Genomic DNA, 16,992 nt, shown 5'->3' on the forward strand with positions numbered 1-16,992 from the left:
ATCTTTCATGTGCACAGCACTTGATATACACTAAGTGTATTACTTTGTCATCTGGACTGATAGCTGGTCTGATCCTCCTGGGCTTTGCCAGTCTGCTTGTGAGAAGTATGAAGTTTTTCAAACAAAGTTTCAGGCTTAAAGTAACACCTAAATTATAGATTTCTGAAGTCGCCTTGGCAGTGTTTCTTGATAGGTTGCTTTTTGAGCTGGGCTGATAACCCATCTTGCCTCAGAAATGCTTTTCCCCCCTCCCCTTTCCTTGATACTGAATTGCCTGTATCATGCACCATTAAATCTGACACAGTTTATCTCCGGGTTGGCTGTGCAGAAAAGGAGAAAGTCCAGCGTATGCCTGGGAAACTCAGGGTAAAGCCAGCAGCAGCCTGACTTGGCTGCAGCTACTCCACCATTCTGTTATCTCCATCATTCCAAGAGCCTGGGTCCCTCAGCAGCACACAGGGGTTTTTAAGGTGGTGTATGTTACTGGCCCTTGAAATGTTACTGTGAGGGTACCTAACTATTGCTAGTGCAGCAGAAATGTCTGTGGAGAAAATGAGGCCATCATGATTTGGTGGGGAAGGAAGAGTTTCTATCACAGAACACATCAATCAAGAACCCTGGATGTATCCATGAATATAACTTTCCTAAATGCATCCCCTCTGTGAAGCGTGTTTGTATATTCTTGGATCACTGTTTGCACTGGAGAATATAATTTCTGTGGTCTCTTTTCATGCCTTGGTGACAATTCATGAGTCAGAAAACTCATAACCTGGTCTTTAACTGGTGTTTCAGTTCCTAGAAGACAGAATCTACCATGAGAAGAGCAGATGTCACTTAATTTTGGTGCAATAAGCAGCTTTCTGAAGCAGGGACAAAATGAGGAGCTAGGAAAAGATAACTACAAAGGCAAATGCCAGGAAATGCAAGATTTCGTGACTAATGAGGTTTTCAGGTCCAGGGGAACCAGTGTGCACAAGTCCTCAGTCTTTGCTTGAGCTGAATCTGGCAGCCAGGATTGCTGCAAAGTTTAAAATCAAGGGCCACCCTGGATACAGAAAATCTGGCAGCTTTTGGCTGTTTCTTTCCCTTCTAAATAATCTCCCCTTCACTTTTATGACATTACTTGTTTTCAGGGCTGTAAGAATTACAGCATTTCTCTTTCCAAATACAATCTGGCAGCTAATCCTTGGTGTCACTGAGCACCTCTCCCCACTCTTGATGTCAACAGGAGTCCTACATCCTCATCATTCCTCCAGCTGAACTCTTCATTCCTGTCTGGCAGAATCAAGAACACTGACTTCTGTCCCTAATGGATCTGGAAACTTGCTATTTTATTGAAGTCATGGTTTGCTGAGAGGAGTTTTTGGACTAAACTCAGTAAGGTTTAGCACTTTTTTGGACCTTGCTCAGCAAGGTTAAGCACCCTTTTTGTCACTGCTTTCAGAGGAGAGAAGGGCACATACACAGAAGAGGAAACTAAAGAGCTCTGCACCCTCATTTGGACTAGGCAGGTGGTGGGAGGCTTGAGCCACCCCTTGGCTCTGCCATGCAGACAGGTGGAGGGATGGAGCCTTCTGTGTCCCAAGAACTGGGGAATTGAGGCAAAGAGAGAAAAGCAGTTTGCTCACAGTGACTCCAAGCCCACTGAGTACAGAACCTGTATCTTTGAAAACCAAGTGTTTTAACCTCATGATTTAATTTTCGTTTGATGTACAGCCTGACATATTTTTTCAGTCACTTACTCTGCACACAAGAACTGACCTTTTATCATTTTTAGTTGTAAATCAGAGAGTGACGTTAAATGCTCAGGGTGGTTCTCTATAAAGTGATTGTTTCACTGCTCTGCAAGCTGTGCTATAATTTGCCCCATCCATCCAAATACATGTCTTATCATAATTAAATGAATACTTTTGTCAGTTTATGTTGCTTCAGCTTTCACTCAGAATATGCTTGCTTCCATGGTGAGCTAGTATTCTTTTAAGAATTTATGTAAGCATATATAAATATAGACATATATATTCACATACAGAAAAAAGAAAAAAAATATAATTGCAACTTTCAGGTAAAACACATAGAATATTTTGGCAGGCATTTGAAAATTGATTTTTATAAAATATTCAGAAAATACTTTTGCTAACAGCGATTTAAAAAATTGTTCTCTGCTGGGAGTTGATAGATGCTACAAGCTACAAATGGATTCATTTGAAAACAGCATCTTCCTGTTACACAGGTGAAACATTGCTAAATACCTACAACAGGAACACAGAAGAGAATTTGGAGATCTCTTGTACAACAAACAGCAATGGAAACTTTTTTATGTGCTTTACTCTGTTCATCTTGCAAGGCAATGCTGTCTCCTTCGATCAGAGCGAATGGTCGTTGTTTTTCCTTTCCTCTGTTTACTGGGAGTCATATGCTCCTGGCTGGAAGGTCCTTCTGGCACAAAGAATCCCTTTAAAACCCTGTTTGAGCTTTGAAATAGGTTGAAACTGATGCTTCATGTTTTTGTCAGCTCTCCATGCCTGTTTTTCTTGTTCATCCTTGCAGTTCCTGACAGACAAATTTGAGAGAACATAATGAAATATTTGCTATTCCTCATGAAACATCTGGCAGGGCTTTGGCAAGATCAGGGAATTAGCAAGCGTTGCCACTTTTATATGCAATAGATGACATTTTTTGTTGTCCTTAATGGAGTCCAAAGCATATGCAAATCAGCTGTGTAATGAGTGAGGTTAAGCAAGGTTTTGAATTTGGTTCCATATGGTGTTAAAAACATAATTGATCAGAATGTTTTGAAATATATTGAACATGGGTATTCAGATTTGTTTTATCTGAATCTCATTATGTCTGAGAAGAGATTTAGGATGAGGGCAGAGGCTGAAGTTTTAAGCTGGATCTATTGTTGATTATTTATGATCACACATACTTTATCAGATGTTTCTGCTATAAGCCCCACTCCAATCTGATTTAAAGGCACAATAGATTTCATTGACCTTGCCCTTGTTTTCTTTCATTCTTATGGGTACACACAGTATCTCTCTCTCTCTCCCCCAAACTACAATATTGATTAAATATATTTGTTCTCCTCAGGAAAGGATGAGAGAAAAAAAGTTCCACATTAGTTTCAGATTTTTTATGATACAGGAGGTTTCTCAGATCAGTTATGATGAGTATCTCTGAATGAGATGTATAACTTTTAGGAGGATTATGACTTTGCAGGTTTGTATTGAATCCTTTCCAATAAGTCTGGGATAACATAGGACCTTGCAGAGGTAAAATTACTTTGGGAGGTGGCTGTGTTGACTGATATTCATCACCTGGAACCTCTTAGGCTTCAGGGCTGTGCCATCATGTTGACCTTAACTGCCTTCAGTGTACTCCAAGAACTGTTTTCTGCAGCCCTTAAACTGAGATTTGTCTGAAGCCTTCCCTTAAAAGCAGAATTCAGTGTAAAAACAGCTGTTGAACCTCCGTGTGTTGCCATACCCTGTCCTCTCTCTGGGTGCTTCAGAACAAGAATCATGCTTTTTACCAGACTGGAGTATTTTTAGTCCCACCTGTTCTTTACCCATTTGAAGAACAAGATTGTGAAAGAAAAAGATCCGTGAAGAGGGGTTTCTAAAATGAGTATTCCTTACTTTAAGAGGCACAAGAATGACTCAGGTCCATGTGGAATTAGAATGTCCTGATTTCTGTACTGAGAATCCAAGATCTTCACTTTAGCCACAGTCTGACTTTAAGCTCCCGAATAGCTGATGACAACACTGGATGTTTTAGAATAACCATTTCTGACTGCCTCTTGACCATCCTAACACATCTCAAGTCACAGAATCACTGAGTTGGAAGAGATCTTCAAGATCGTCGAGTCTAATCCATTCCCTAACACTTCAACTAAACCATGGCACCAAGTGCCACATCCAGTCTTCTTTTAAACACATCCAGGGATGGTGACTCCACCACCTCCCCAGGCACACAATTCCAGTACTTTATTACTCTTTCTGTAAAAAAAACCCTTTTCCTAATATCCAAATATCCAACCTGTATTTCCCTTGGCGCAGTTTAAGGCTGTGTCCTCTCGTTCTGTCAGCTGCTGCCTGTCCTGCCCAGATGGTCTCATTTCCCTTTCAGGTGAACTCCTGCTTTGTCAACGCTCACCTGGGGACTGGAGTCAAGGAATTGCTTTGCTCTGGTCACAACCAGCTCTTTCCCTCAGGTTGCTTCCTCTTGAATGCAGCAGCACCAAGGTTCAGTGATCACCTATTGTTGTTTCTCAGGGAGCTGCAGGAGCATCTCCTGAGACCTCCCATGTCTTGTAATGAAAATTGTGCTCTGAATACAGAGCAAACCACAAAACTGTGTGCATGTGTGGGTGTCTGGGTGTGTGTATATATCTATTATTTATCTGTCTTTAAGGAAAGGTAGATAAGGGATGGTGATGTATTTATGCACTTGTTTAAACTTATTTACGTACACAGACGTGTGTATACACCTCTGCCACAGATTCTCTGAAACATCAGAGTGGGTATCAGCTAAAAATACATTTTCATGAAGACAAACTAGCAACCAAGAGGTTTCTTTCTCTTTCACAGGGTGTAGCGGTTGGAAGTCAGTAATTTTCAGCATTAGTTCAGTCAAGTAATTAGATATCTATTTCTCTTCTACTATGTGAATAAATATTTACATGTGTATTTATCTGACCCAAAAATACCTTGTATATAGGACAGATAAGTAACTAAGGCACAGTCTAGACATGTCTTGGCCATCTTAAAACATTTTGCTTTCAAAATCCCAAATCCTTTAAGTCGCTCAGAGAGAACTAAGGGATATATACACATGAAACTTGGACTTCTGAAATTAAATATACAGAACCAATTATACAACTTGGATAGAGTCAGTGGCATTATGTGAAAGAGCACCAAGGGAAACAAGAACTCAGGAGAACCTGCCTGCCTTTACATTCTTTATCCTCAGCAGTACAATTTTTTAGCATCTAAGCCAAAATCTTTCCACATTTCTTTCCCCCACACAGTGCCAATATCTCAACTACTGGAAGCATCTAAAAGCAATTACAAGGATTCCAATAATCTTCCTGTATTACTTTGGCTGGACTGCTAAGTATCATCAATAACATGATTATCTTTTTCGAGAAGAAATTGCTTGAGATAGAGACACTGTGAGAAAAGCTCCCAAACACTTTCAAAATCATATTTTCAGCAACTCTTTCATTATTTAGTATCCTAATGTGTTCTGGCAGTCTCACTAAGTATCTTCCCATACGAGGGCCTTGACTGCTCATATATCCATAGGAAGCTTAGGCTGTAGAAAGCCTAAATTTACCTGTTTTGGAAGCATTTCCTTTGATCCTTAAACTCTATATCCAAGCCACTGATTGTGCTGCCTGGTGGATGGGTATTATTCCATCTATTTTACATCACTCATCTTCTACTTCCTGTGCTTATATCTCATTTTTAATGAGTATACCACATGGACCAGACCACAGTGGACCTGATATTAAACCATCCCTTAAATAAACACCAAGTTTTAGTGCAATGTGGATCTAAAAAGCAAGATGTGGCCTATGCTTTCCCAAGACACTCCAAAATTTTGTTTCTCAACAGGGCCTGAATATATCACACAAATATATCACATATGCTTCATAAAAATGTCTTCAACTTGCTTAAAATTTGTGTTCCAGGGCTTGAGCCCTGGTGCTTGGGATTTTGCCCCAAATGTTAGGAATACAGAGCTGTACAGATATGGGCAGTCAGGTCTCAAGATTTCTTCAGACATATCTCATATTGCCAAGGAATTAACATAGAGGCTGGTGCTGGGTGCCAGTTTTGGGTGAATGAGCTGTTCCCCCAGCTTGGCTGGAGTGGCTGAACTTGTTTGGTGTGACTGAAATTTAACAGGTTTGCTTGGTATGGCTGTGGAGGTAAAATCAGAGTTTTCCATGCTTAGGTTCTTTTATAATTAACTTCACACCATAATAAGTGGAAATTTTACTCAGTACCCTGGTCGAGCCTGTCAGTGGTGATGGGGATGCAGCTGTTCTGTTCATATCTGCCCTTGCAAGCAGCAGATTAATGGAATTATTAATGTTTTGTCCAAGCCAGGTATTGTAGGATGTGAAAGAAAACATCATCACAAACCAAAGTGTTTATGTCAGCTCACAAATCTTTCATAAAGTACTCGCAGGATGGTGCTTTCCTGTGCTGAAATGTGAATGTACTTAAAGAAATAAATATGCAAGACCTAAGAACAGTCTAAGGGTGAGAGAAGAAAAACTCATTATGTCTGGGGTCTGCAGCCACTGCCAGAGCTTCATTTCGTGGCTGACTTGTATCTGTTCAAGTCACTGGGTTTTATTAATGCTTACAAGCCTACAGCTATAAGAATGCTAAAGATGCAGTGTTTGCCCTACTCTGATATATAGATTGGTCCTCCATTAGGAGGAAATTAATGATTGTTCATAAGACTGAATCCACAGCCTCTGGCTCCTCAACAGCTTTTCCATCCTGCATGTCTGAGGACCAGCTCGTGTGAATTTTGTTGGTTAGCATTAGAAGCATGCCGGGATCTGAGCTGAGTTACCTGGAATCCAGGAATGCCATGCAATGTCAGCTGCCCATCAAATGGGAGAAAAATGACTTCTTGTCCTCTCTGCAAATTCGTCTTTCACAGACAGATCAAAGCTGTCCCAATGGCATGGCGTAATTCAATTAAATGCAGCTCCCCGTGTTCGTACAAGGCTTTTCCCTTTCCTAACCACGTGTGATGGGAGGTGTGTGCCCAGCACCTCCCTGCCCCTGCAGCAGCATCACCACCTTCTCCCCACTGCTGGAGGCTGCCATTCCTGGGGACAAGAACACTTTATGGTAGATGCAAGTGAAATGCTGACCCAGGGCTAAATTGTTGCAAGCCTGAATGAACATTAGGGGACAGTATTGGCCAGGAGTCAGCCTGTTTCTTCATGTTCTCCTTTTATTTACAGGCTGTCTTCCCTCTTCCTCTAAATAAAACCCATTTGCCCTTTACTTATCTAACTGGTGCACCAGACACCCATTTCTAATCTGGCCAAATCAATTATAAATATTTCAGTCTACAATTAGCCTGGGAACTTCTGAAAAACTAATTAGTTTGAGCTTTAGCGATGAATTACACCTTTCTCTTGGCTATTTGCAGCAGGAAGAAAAAAAAGGAAAAAAAAAACCAACCCAACCTACATTGAAAACAAGACCAAACATCTCTCAGCCATAGCAAACAGAATTCAAGGCCACGTTTAATTATGTTCATATTGCTGGTGAAAGGATGGGCTATGGTGGGCTGAGAGCCAGGGCACCTGGCACTGCCTTGGGCTGAGCACACATTTTCTCAGGAGAGGTTGTGTGATGTAAAAGTCCTTGTCAAAGAATCTTTGGGAAGGGAAATCCCCCAGGAGTCTACAGAGTTAACATCATTAATGTTTGAGCAGCAACGCAGGGGAAAGCAATAGCTCCTGAAGCTGGAGTCATCTTGCACCAGAACAGAGCTGATCCCCTCCCTTGGTGGGGTCAGGGATTAAGCAGATCCTTGTCTGGCATTCCTCAGGCAGGAGGGTGCCAGGCTGCTGTCTGGGGAGCTGCTGAACAGCAGAGAAGAAATTAGAAAGTCATTACAAGGTGTGCAAGGCATCTCGTAGCAACTGAATCCAGACACAAAGGGCAGATTAAAGCCCTTCTCTGCTGGCATCTTGTTGCTGTAGTGTATTTCTTACAGGTGTAATTACCTGCAAGCATCATAGTTGTTTCATTTATGTCCTAAAATACTACTTTATGAAGCAATTAAAGGCAGAATTGTACTTTGGGATTACTGCAAATGTGTCTGCTTAAGGTTCATTTTAGATTCATTACAAGCCTTCAGAAGCAGTGTTCTTTCTTTTAATAAAACATATGGTTTCCTCAAAAGCAAAACTGTGCAAGACCACACATCCCTTTTAGATTTGGTGATGTAGATGGAATTTTAATGTCAAAAAGCCAGAAGGGCGAGGTAATTCCAATTCTATGGAGAGAGCAGCATATCTTTAAAGCTTCAGGACACTTTATTTACCAGCACTGGTAACTGTTCATACCACAGGTAAAACTTCTTCGGAAAAGAATGGGCAATTCCCCTTCTGTTCTGTCACCTGTGCAGGTGATAATTGTGGTCAGGGAGCTTTCTGGGGTCTCCAGTCCCTGCCTGAATGGGGAAAAACCACACCCTTCTTTCAGGTGAATGATGTAACTGCAGAGAAGTTGGCCTGTTTAATCACTTAAAAGTATTTTTTTCTCTTTTCTGTTCATGCACAAGAATGTCTCATCTCTTGAAAAAAAATCAGTAAAGCTATTTCCTGCCTTATTTAGTCTATGAACTGTATCAGAGTTGTGCTTGGCTCATTATACATAGCCACATGCCTGCTTTGGGCAGCTTCCAAAGAATTGTGACATACCATGAAGGAGAGAAGGTTTAACACAAGGAGAAAATAGGGTTACAGGCAGGGTGATTATGCTGGCAGGTTATTTTTTCACTGTAGAGAAAGGCTGAGGATGTTTGTCTGTTTGTTGATACATCCCTCAGATAGAATCATTGGTGTGTCCATGACCAGCAGTGGTCTCCAGCCTTAGCTTTTTCCTCCTTTTTATGTGATGTATTTAAACCCTCCCACTTCCAGTTTCTCTCTGACAAGGCTGCAACAAATTTCAACAGTGAGAGGAGCAATATGAAAAAAAAAAAAAAAGTAAATTCTCCACTTCTTTCTGTAATGCATTGCAAGTGTGAGGCCTGTCAAGGGAAGGTCACGCAGAAACCCTGAGCAGCAGTCACAGATTCCTTAAGAGGGGCAGTTGTCAGTGCCCGCTCTTTCCAGCAGAAAAAATGAAATGTTCTATTTTCAGCCAGCCAGCAGAACACACAGAGAGTGAGTGACCTGCCACACAAGCAAAGTGTGAGGGAAAAATCTCAGGAAATTACTTAGGGGTTCTCTAGTTTTCTCCATTCCCTGGAAGTGCATGTACAAGTAGATGAAAATTAAGTATGGAAGAGAGCTTGCCACTCATCCCCATGTGCAGTGTGTAGCTATAGTTTATCACCACAGCTCCAGAGGGTGTGTTCCGAGGTGTGGCTCAGCAGGACAGCTGACATGAGAGGTTTATGTCCAGCTGTGACCTAGCAGGCTGACTCTGAATGAGGAGTCAACAGCAGGCACCTGAAAGAAGTGTTTTCCAGTCATATCACAAAGTTCCAGTTATGCTGACACATAAGAAGGCCCTGGTCTCCCTTCTCCTTCTCCTCCCATTAAGCCAGCAAAAACCCCAGAATTATTTTACAGGGAACCAAGTCTTGCTTGCTTTCCAAAACTGAGCAAACAAAAAAACACACCCACATAGAAAAGGAGAACTAATTAAGATTAAGTCATATCTGAGTAAATATGCAAATTAAAAATCAAAACAAAGAAATTCTATTTATCACATCATGAAGTTGCAAATTGCTGCAGTGGCTCCCATCAGCTGGAATAGATGGGGGCTATGAGGCCACAGGTTTTGAAGATCAACCAAATGTGTATATGTTTTATTCTGAAAGCTGGGGGACTGCTGGCTGTAGAATATATTACCAGCCTTCCCCTTCTCTGCTGCACTGTGTTCGTGTTTAGTGGTATTCATAGTCTATATTTGTCTTGGATTTCTATAATGTAGTGTCATTGGTTTTCCTCTTTGTTTACCTTCTGTAAGACAACATCATTATTCTTTGATAAATATGTTTCATGTCTCCTGGGTAGGTTTTTTGTTGTTGTTGTTTTGCTTTTGGTTTTTGTTTCATTTCTTGTCAGGTGAATTATTTTCCAGCTTTTAAAGATCAGATTAAAAATAAACAAACAAACCCCCAAAACTCTGTTGGGAAAGAATGCAAGAGTCAATAGATGTAGGCAATCCTGTTCCTTACCATGTTTCACCATTTGCATGGGAGGAGATGGTCTCTGTGATGTGGGGAAGCACATGCAAGGACTGGCACTCGGTTGGTGGAACTGGCTGGCTCCTCCACGTGCCACATGCTGCCACCCCTCCTCTTCCAGAGGAACCTGCTGCTTGGAACCAGGCCGTTTGTGTTGCTTTGTAATGTGTTTTAAATCTCCCTGCAACAGAAAGTGAATTATTGAGATGTAAAGTTCCATTTATGCAAAGATGTAACTGGTTTGTAGAGTCTGTCAGTGTGATCAACCCTCAACTTTGAAGTCAGCAGTGACTGCAGCCCGTGCTGGCAGCAGGAGGAGGTTGGTACCATCTCTTTGCTGTTTGCTAGCTCAGTGTGAGGCTGGTGGTGGTGGCTCTGGTCCAGGGGGTGTCAGCCACTGCTAAGATCAGTGCTGACTGCCTTGCTCCTCACTGCCACAGCAAAGGAGCAAAGGGCAAAAATAATGAGGAAGAAAATCTTCTTTCCTGACCACCAAACAGGGTCTAAGCACATCCTCACTCATGGGGAGCCTCTTTCTGCAGCACAACTGCCCCCCTAGATTGAGCTCTCATGGTCTTGGTGTTTTGTGTGCTGTTCAGGCAAACAACAAGGGGGAGCTTCAGAAGTCCATTACAAATGTTTTATGAATAAATGATTGCTTCCTAAGGAATATCCCTTCAGTCTTCAATCTAAAGAAAAGGCAGTTTTGTATTTTTTTTGTCTTTCATTCTCTGTTTGTTGTCTTCCAGACTTCCCTTCATTAGCAAAATGTTTTTGTGGTAGGAGGCATTTTCCCTTTTTTGTCAGAAATGCAGCCCTAAAATCACTTAAATTATTGAAAAATTCAGAAGATCCTGTTATTTTGTTTTCCAGATTAAGGTAATAATAAGGACCTTTTTTCCCCCCAATTACCCTGTTAATGCAAATGTTTGACCTTTAGTTCCTAGGCTGCAAGCTGTTCCATCTGTAAAATATCAGTGAGTTGGGCAACAGCTATGTTCTGTCCCAATGGCATTAGCAGCTCCTTCAAAATGTACAAGTGCAATATTGGAAGTAGGTATGCTTTGGTTCTTTTTGATTGCAAATCTGCAAGAGCAGGGCTGATAAAAGAAAATTCTGGTTCCCCTGGGTTTAGTCAGCTTTGAACATTATCACAGGTACTCAGTACCATGGTAATGCATACCATACCTGCATGTGAAAAATAAAGGAAGAAATCAAACCCACTGGTCAGACTCAGCTGGGACCGTTGCTGTTGCTGTTTGTGCTGGGAGGATTGTCCTGGTTTGTTTGTTTTGTTTCATGTCACATCCTCATTTTCAGTATGAGTTCTTCCTGACCCAGATTTCTGAGCAGACTGAAGTAGAGCCAGAAACTGTAAAAGTGCATAATTATTCTTTTATTTATTTTTAAGCTGTACAGCTCTATTAAGCTTTCAGAAAATCCTTTATACCCAGCCTTTGAAGTAAACTAAGCCAGAGATCAGCCTGAGAAGGAGATGTGGGCTGACACTGCTTGTTTCTGCTGCAGAATAGTCTGTATGCAGTTAAGATCTGAGTCTCAATCATAGGAAAATCTTACACCTTTCTTGGAGTGCAGAAGAGGGGAGGGATCATCAATACATCCAAAAGCAATACTTTACACCTTTGGTATGTTCTGAAACCTCACTTGCTGGAACTGCTGTGAAACAGCTGAAAGCTGGAAGATTATTCTGGTTACTGACATGTAAGTGAGCAGACCACACATTAAAGCTGTGTATGCTCCATCTGCCAAGCCATTCATTCTTCCCAGCTTGGGACAAATTAGAAACTCTGGAGGTGGAATATTGTTATTCCTTTCCCCATCCCCCAAAGCAATACATTCCCCTGCTCTGAGTCTGATGGAAAACATTGACCTGGAGGTGAAAAATGAAGTATCTCTTTACCTGATTCATCCAGACTGTGACCCAGACAGCACTGAAATCACAGGCTTCTTTCTGGTCTCAAAAAATTACCCATTTGCCCTCATGGGCTGAGGGCCTTATGGGATGTGAGCAGCCTGGGAGAAGAAGGAACCCCAGAACCATCTAGTCTAGTGGTCACTTTCTGCCATAAATAATTGCATCAGGAAAACCTCATGCAGTGTGCATTGAAAGTGGGCGTGTAAGGAAAGCCCCTGTGGCCATTCCTTGGAGTAAATGTCAGGGGGCCAAGGTGGGGTAAACCACCTTTCTGAGAGCCAGGTGATGTGGCTGTGATATCCACTTAGAGTTTTTCCTCAGCCATTCAGGCTTGACTGAATTTGGCCCTTCCCCAGGAAGTGATGCTATCAAAGCCTTTCCATGTTCTTCACAAAGCACAGCCACTCCTGGTGCTTCTGCCCTCCCTGGAGCCAGTGTGCTTGAAGATCCAAGAGGCTCAGTTTTTTGTTTGTGCTGCCTCTTGTTAGCAGTGCTCTGAGCTTGCACAGAACAGAAGGAAAAGATGCCAAAACACTTCAACCACCTGCATTAATTAGGTCTTACACTAAATGTGGAACTACAGCAAGGGGGAGGATCAGCAAACTTCTGGAAACTGAATACCTTCTTCTCTGCTGTATTTCAGCTTCTGTAACCTTTGTAAGTGCCTCAAGGCAAGAATGGGATTGTCTGTATGTAAACCACTCTGTTTCTGTATAAGCAATAGCAGTAATAGTGATGGGAATAATAACACTTTACTCCTGAGAGGTCAGTATCACTCTTCATTTTATCACTCTTATTGGTGAGACAGACAAAAAGACACACCAGAGCTTGCTTTGTACCACCTCATTCCTTATTAACAGAGCCAAGGTTGAACCCAGAAAAAGCATTTCCCTGTTGCTTGCTCTTCCCCCTGAGAACACCCCCTCCTTTGGTGACATCCAGTCTCTCTTGTGGTTTTTCTGCAGAAGGTGCAGTAACAGCAGCGTGGAGTCTGATGATGAACCTCCTTGTGCAGAAGAGATTGATTATGACACTGCCAGTAGCTCTGACGGTGAAGAGGAATTCTTGGAGCTAGACCATGAGATCCAGGAGTACCTCTCATGTGTGGAAGGCAAGACAGAAGATGAAGGAGTGACCACAGGAGAAACATGCAGCTCCAGGGCTCTGAGGGGCCTCTACATTTCCAGCCAGCCAGCACCCAACAGCACAGCTCTTCCTCTGGGCTCAAAAGCACTTGGGCTGTACAGTGGGTTCGAGAGCAGTCCTGTGTGAGCAAGGCTGTGACTTGCAGAGCAGCAGGAAAGTGGGTCACTGCTCATGTTTGCCTGTTTGCCAGCTTCAGCACCCTTCCCAGATGTGTTGCTCCTGGGTCTGAATGGATAGTTGACTGTATGATTGTGTAATTTGTATACATACATCTGCTGAGAATGATTCCTTACACCTTGTACACGAGGCAGAGCGAGGGGCCACTAGCCCTGGTGGTACTGTGTGAAATCATCCATTCCTAAACATAATCCCCAGTTTCATGGCTGCCTCTAGTATATGGTTTCATACAGGTTGACCTAAGGAATAGTATTTTGAGACCAAGGAATCAGAGATGATTCTCTTTTTCTGACTTTAGGCAGCCTTTGCCTGGAGAAGAGACAGTTATTGATGCCTTTCACCAGAGCTCTCTATTGCCATTCTCTCCTGAGCTGTAGAGCATGTCTCTGATTTCTGTCTGATCAGAATTTTTAGAGTGCAAGACCAACAGGTTGGGTCAGGCTGTGCATATTTCCAAGCTGCTTCTATCTCAGCAACAGCATGGGAAATCCAGTGTGCCACAGTAAGGAAAGGAGCAGTGACAAGTCATAGTGATCCTCTGGAAACCTGGGCTAAATTCACCAATAAATTAGTGATTGTGGCAAAATCCAGGATTGAATTTAGCCCAAGCATTAATCAGAACAGTTTATTTAATCCCTAAATGGAGAAATATTAGATTTCTCCTAAAATTGCTTCCCAGTTCCTGAGAATCCAGCACAGACAGAGAACCCACACATGTGTTCTGTATCCTTAAAGCATGAAGCCATGTCGTTTTAGCTTGCATTTCATATTGCCTGATCTTGCCATGTGTCTTAGACTCTGCTGCTGTAAATGGGGAATTGCCCTGAATCCAAACAGAGCTAATTTTAAGATGCAAGAGGCTCCCAACTCTGTCACTACTTTGTGAGGCTCAAGGACAAGGATGAATGTGCAGTGTGTTGTAGCATTACAGCCTGCAAGGACTCCAGTGATTACCAGTGATGATTGTTATTAATATTGATGTATTATTAAAGCACCGTGCCATCTTCCTGGTTCTTATGCTGGTTGTGAAGAGGATTCCCAGTGCAGAACAAGAAATGCTCTGATGTGTTTCTGAGCACCTTTCCTCAGACTACCTAGACAATATTTTCCAGCAGGAGGCTGCTCTTTAGATAAAAAGCTTCTTCCTGTCCTGCTCGGTTTTCAGTATCCACGTATTTTAAAGTCTTCACTAGCACATAAGAGCTCCCTGTGTCTCTATCTCTCGATGATGCTGCTCAAAAGACAGGCAGCTTGGGTCCTTAGAAGTTGAGCTTCTTAGCCCAGACTAATGCATTAGGTGTGGTGTGTGCCTCTGTACAGATGTCCTGTTCTGCTTGGTTTAGCGTGCAGCTTGTTGCACACAATACTGAATTTTAATAAAGGGGTGGCTCACAGAAAGGGACACAAAAGAGGTGAAACAGGTGTTCCTATAATAATAGTTTGTATAATACTGCTTCAAAGCTTATTAATAAAGAAACAATGTATGTGCATAATTAGCTTAAAAATCCCGTGCTTGTAGGCATGACAAAAACTTGACACTCAGCTAGGTCCTGGCTGCAGCATACAAAAGCCAGGCTGTGGGATATTCAGCATTTACATCCCCAGGACACAGGTTAAAAAATACTGTTGTACATATCTGTATCTGTAAATGTGCATGTCTGCACCCACTTTGCCTTCTATACCAACACTGCCACAACTGTAGCTGGAGGCTTGCCAGTGGTAAACCCTATTGCAAAGAAAAGAAAATCTTCTTAAATCAGCATTTTCCTTGATGAGATGCAAATATTTTGGCTATAATATTTGGCTTTCTAGCTGTTTCATTCTGATTTTTTTAAGATAGGGAGAATTCAGTTCAGTGGGAAAATTCTGCCCCGGTCACTAAATTGTGCAAGAGTTGTCAAAATGTAATAAAAGATGTATCTTCCATGTGTGTTCAGAGCCAAATGTGTGTGAGCAGTACCACCAATTCAGAGATCCCTGTGCTGGGAGCTGCAGGAGGTGGGGAGATGGCTCTCAGGGTGTTTGCAGTGTCTGGGGTCCAAAGGCAGCAGCTGGGCTGGGAGCGGTGTCCCTGGACATCAACCACACCCTCGTGAATGCTGCTGTGTGGTGTGGAAACCTGTTCAATCTTCTCTCCCTGGCAGCATCGCATGGCTGTGCCCAGGAAGGTGTCAGCAGGTGGTGAGGGTGATGCAGGGGGCAGCGGGCAGGAGGAGCCCCCAGCCCCAGGGTGCTCCGCTGCTGCTGAGGAAGAGAAGGGTGGCCAACCCCTTGGGAATCCTCCCGGATAACTTCGGGAGAAGCAGTTTTCTGGGCTGCCTCCTTTTCCTCCAGGAACTTGTAGAGGGAGCAGATGCTCCTCTTCTTTTGACAGACCTCTAGAGGTCAGGAGAATGCCTCCGTGCGCGCTCCGCGCTATTAAAATTCTCCCTGAGTCATGGTAATTAAGCAGAGCTAGGCTCTGCACAGAGGAACGGAAGTGCATTGACTGTAATAAAACAGAGTGTAAAACAACTTTAGATTAACTCCAGCCTTGTTTATTCTCGCACACTTGTAATTCTGGTTTGGTATCCCCCAGTGAATGAAGCCCTTGTCCCCTGCGCCGGGCCCGTCACCTCACTTCAGGCTGCTAAGTGCTGAGCACTGAGAGCAGCGCCTTTTCTTGCTGCTGCTAGCTAATCCCAAAGAATTTGGAAACAGCCGATGGAGAAAGGGAGGGAGGGAGGGAGGGAAGTCGCCCTGCTCCCCACCGTTTTGTCGTTCCTCAAGAGTCAGCAAGGCTGTCAGGTTGAGACTCAAGCCAAATATTCCCATAATGGCCAGAAGAGATGGTGTCTTAGAGGCACTCGTCTGGTCCCCACTGCTGCAGCAGTTTTGGGCTCCTGCCAGGCACATTAACTTTTTTTACTGATGCCTTTTGTCTCACACTGACTCTCTTAGAGGCTGTGAAAGGCTGTGCTCTCCTTCCTCCCCCCAGCAGTTTACATGACGTGGGTGGAAGATGCTGTGCTGAGCCCTGCACTACACTGCACCCTCTGTCTCAGCCCCTCACCAGCTCTTGGGTCTCCTGGCCACAATAGCCCTTTCCTGTCAGAGGTGATCCCAAGGATGCTTTGCCTGTGTCTAGTGAAATACATGTGTGTGTGTGTGTAAACCTCTGGGATAAAAAATAAATAATTAAACAATAAAAAGAAAAAAATAATCAAGTCAGCAAACTGAAGGAAGAACAAAATCTAATTAGCTTTATCTGCTGTTTGTTATGAGGCTGTCAGAGTGCTCTATCCCCTAGTTTTACAGCACTCTGGAAAATAGCAGTGATAATAATAATAAACAACCGTGCACTGGGTTGTTTTTGAAGCAGGCAGGAAGCAGATTAAGGAGGGGGAAAGACAGCAGCCCTGCTCCTCTCCTGCCAAACAGCAGAGATGTGGGTGATAGAGCTATCTCCTGTCTTATCTGTCCTTGGACAAGATCCACTGCCCCTATCCATCCCTCAGAGATGCAAAGCCCGAGTCAGAGAGTGTTTGGCAGCAATTTGGGACGCTCATATTTCTTTTTTTGCCACAGGTCTCTTATGTGACCAATTTGTTTGTGCTCCCAGTTTCTGTTCCATTGTGAGGTAAAACCACAAATGTAGTAGTGAAAGTAGGTGTGTGTTTTTGGAATAAGGAGGGGAGGAAATAGGGATGTAGAAGTGCCCAGGTGTTTGCTCTATACTGATTTCAGTATATTAATATTTCATCATCCCCTGATGAGCGGGGAGTTGG

At 42.9% G+C, this 16,992-nt stretch overlaps 1 protein-coding gene across 1 annotated transcript in view; it reads left to right on the plus strand.

The window, feature by feature from the left end:
* The window catches only part of AGBL1 (AGBL carboxypeptidase 1), a 267,540-nt gene extending 252,103 nt beyond the window's left edge, over window positions 1–15,437 (plus strand). Inside the window, exon 23 of the mRNA XM_058847276.1 lies at window positions 12,868–15,437. Coding sequence (XP_058703259.1) covers window positions 12,868–13,174 — 307 coding nt within the window. The 3' untranslated portion in view covers window positions 13,175–15,437. The remainder of the gene's footprint in view (window positions 1–12,867) is intronic.
* Window positions 15,438–16,992: the final 1,555 nt, after the last annotated feature.

The sequence above is a fragment of the Poecile atricapillus genome, chromosome 11, assembly GCF_030490865.1.
Source record: "Poecile atricapillus isolate bPoeAtr1 chromosome 11, bPoeAtr1.hap1, whole genome shotgun sequence".
Taxonomy (NCBI): domain Eukaryota; kingdom Metazoa; phylum Chordata; class Aves; order Passeriformes; family Paridae; genus Poecile; species Poecile atricapillus.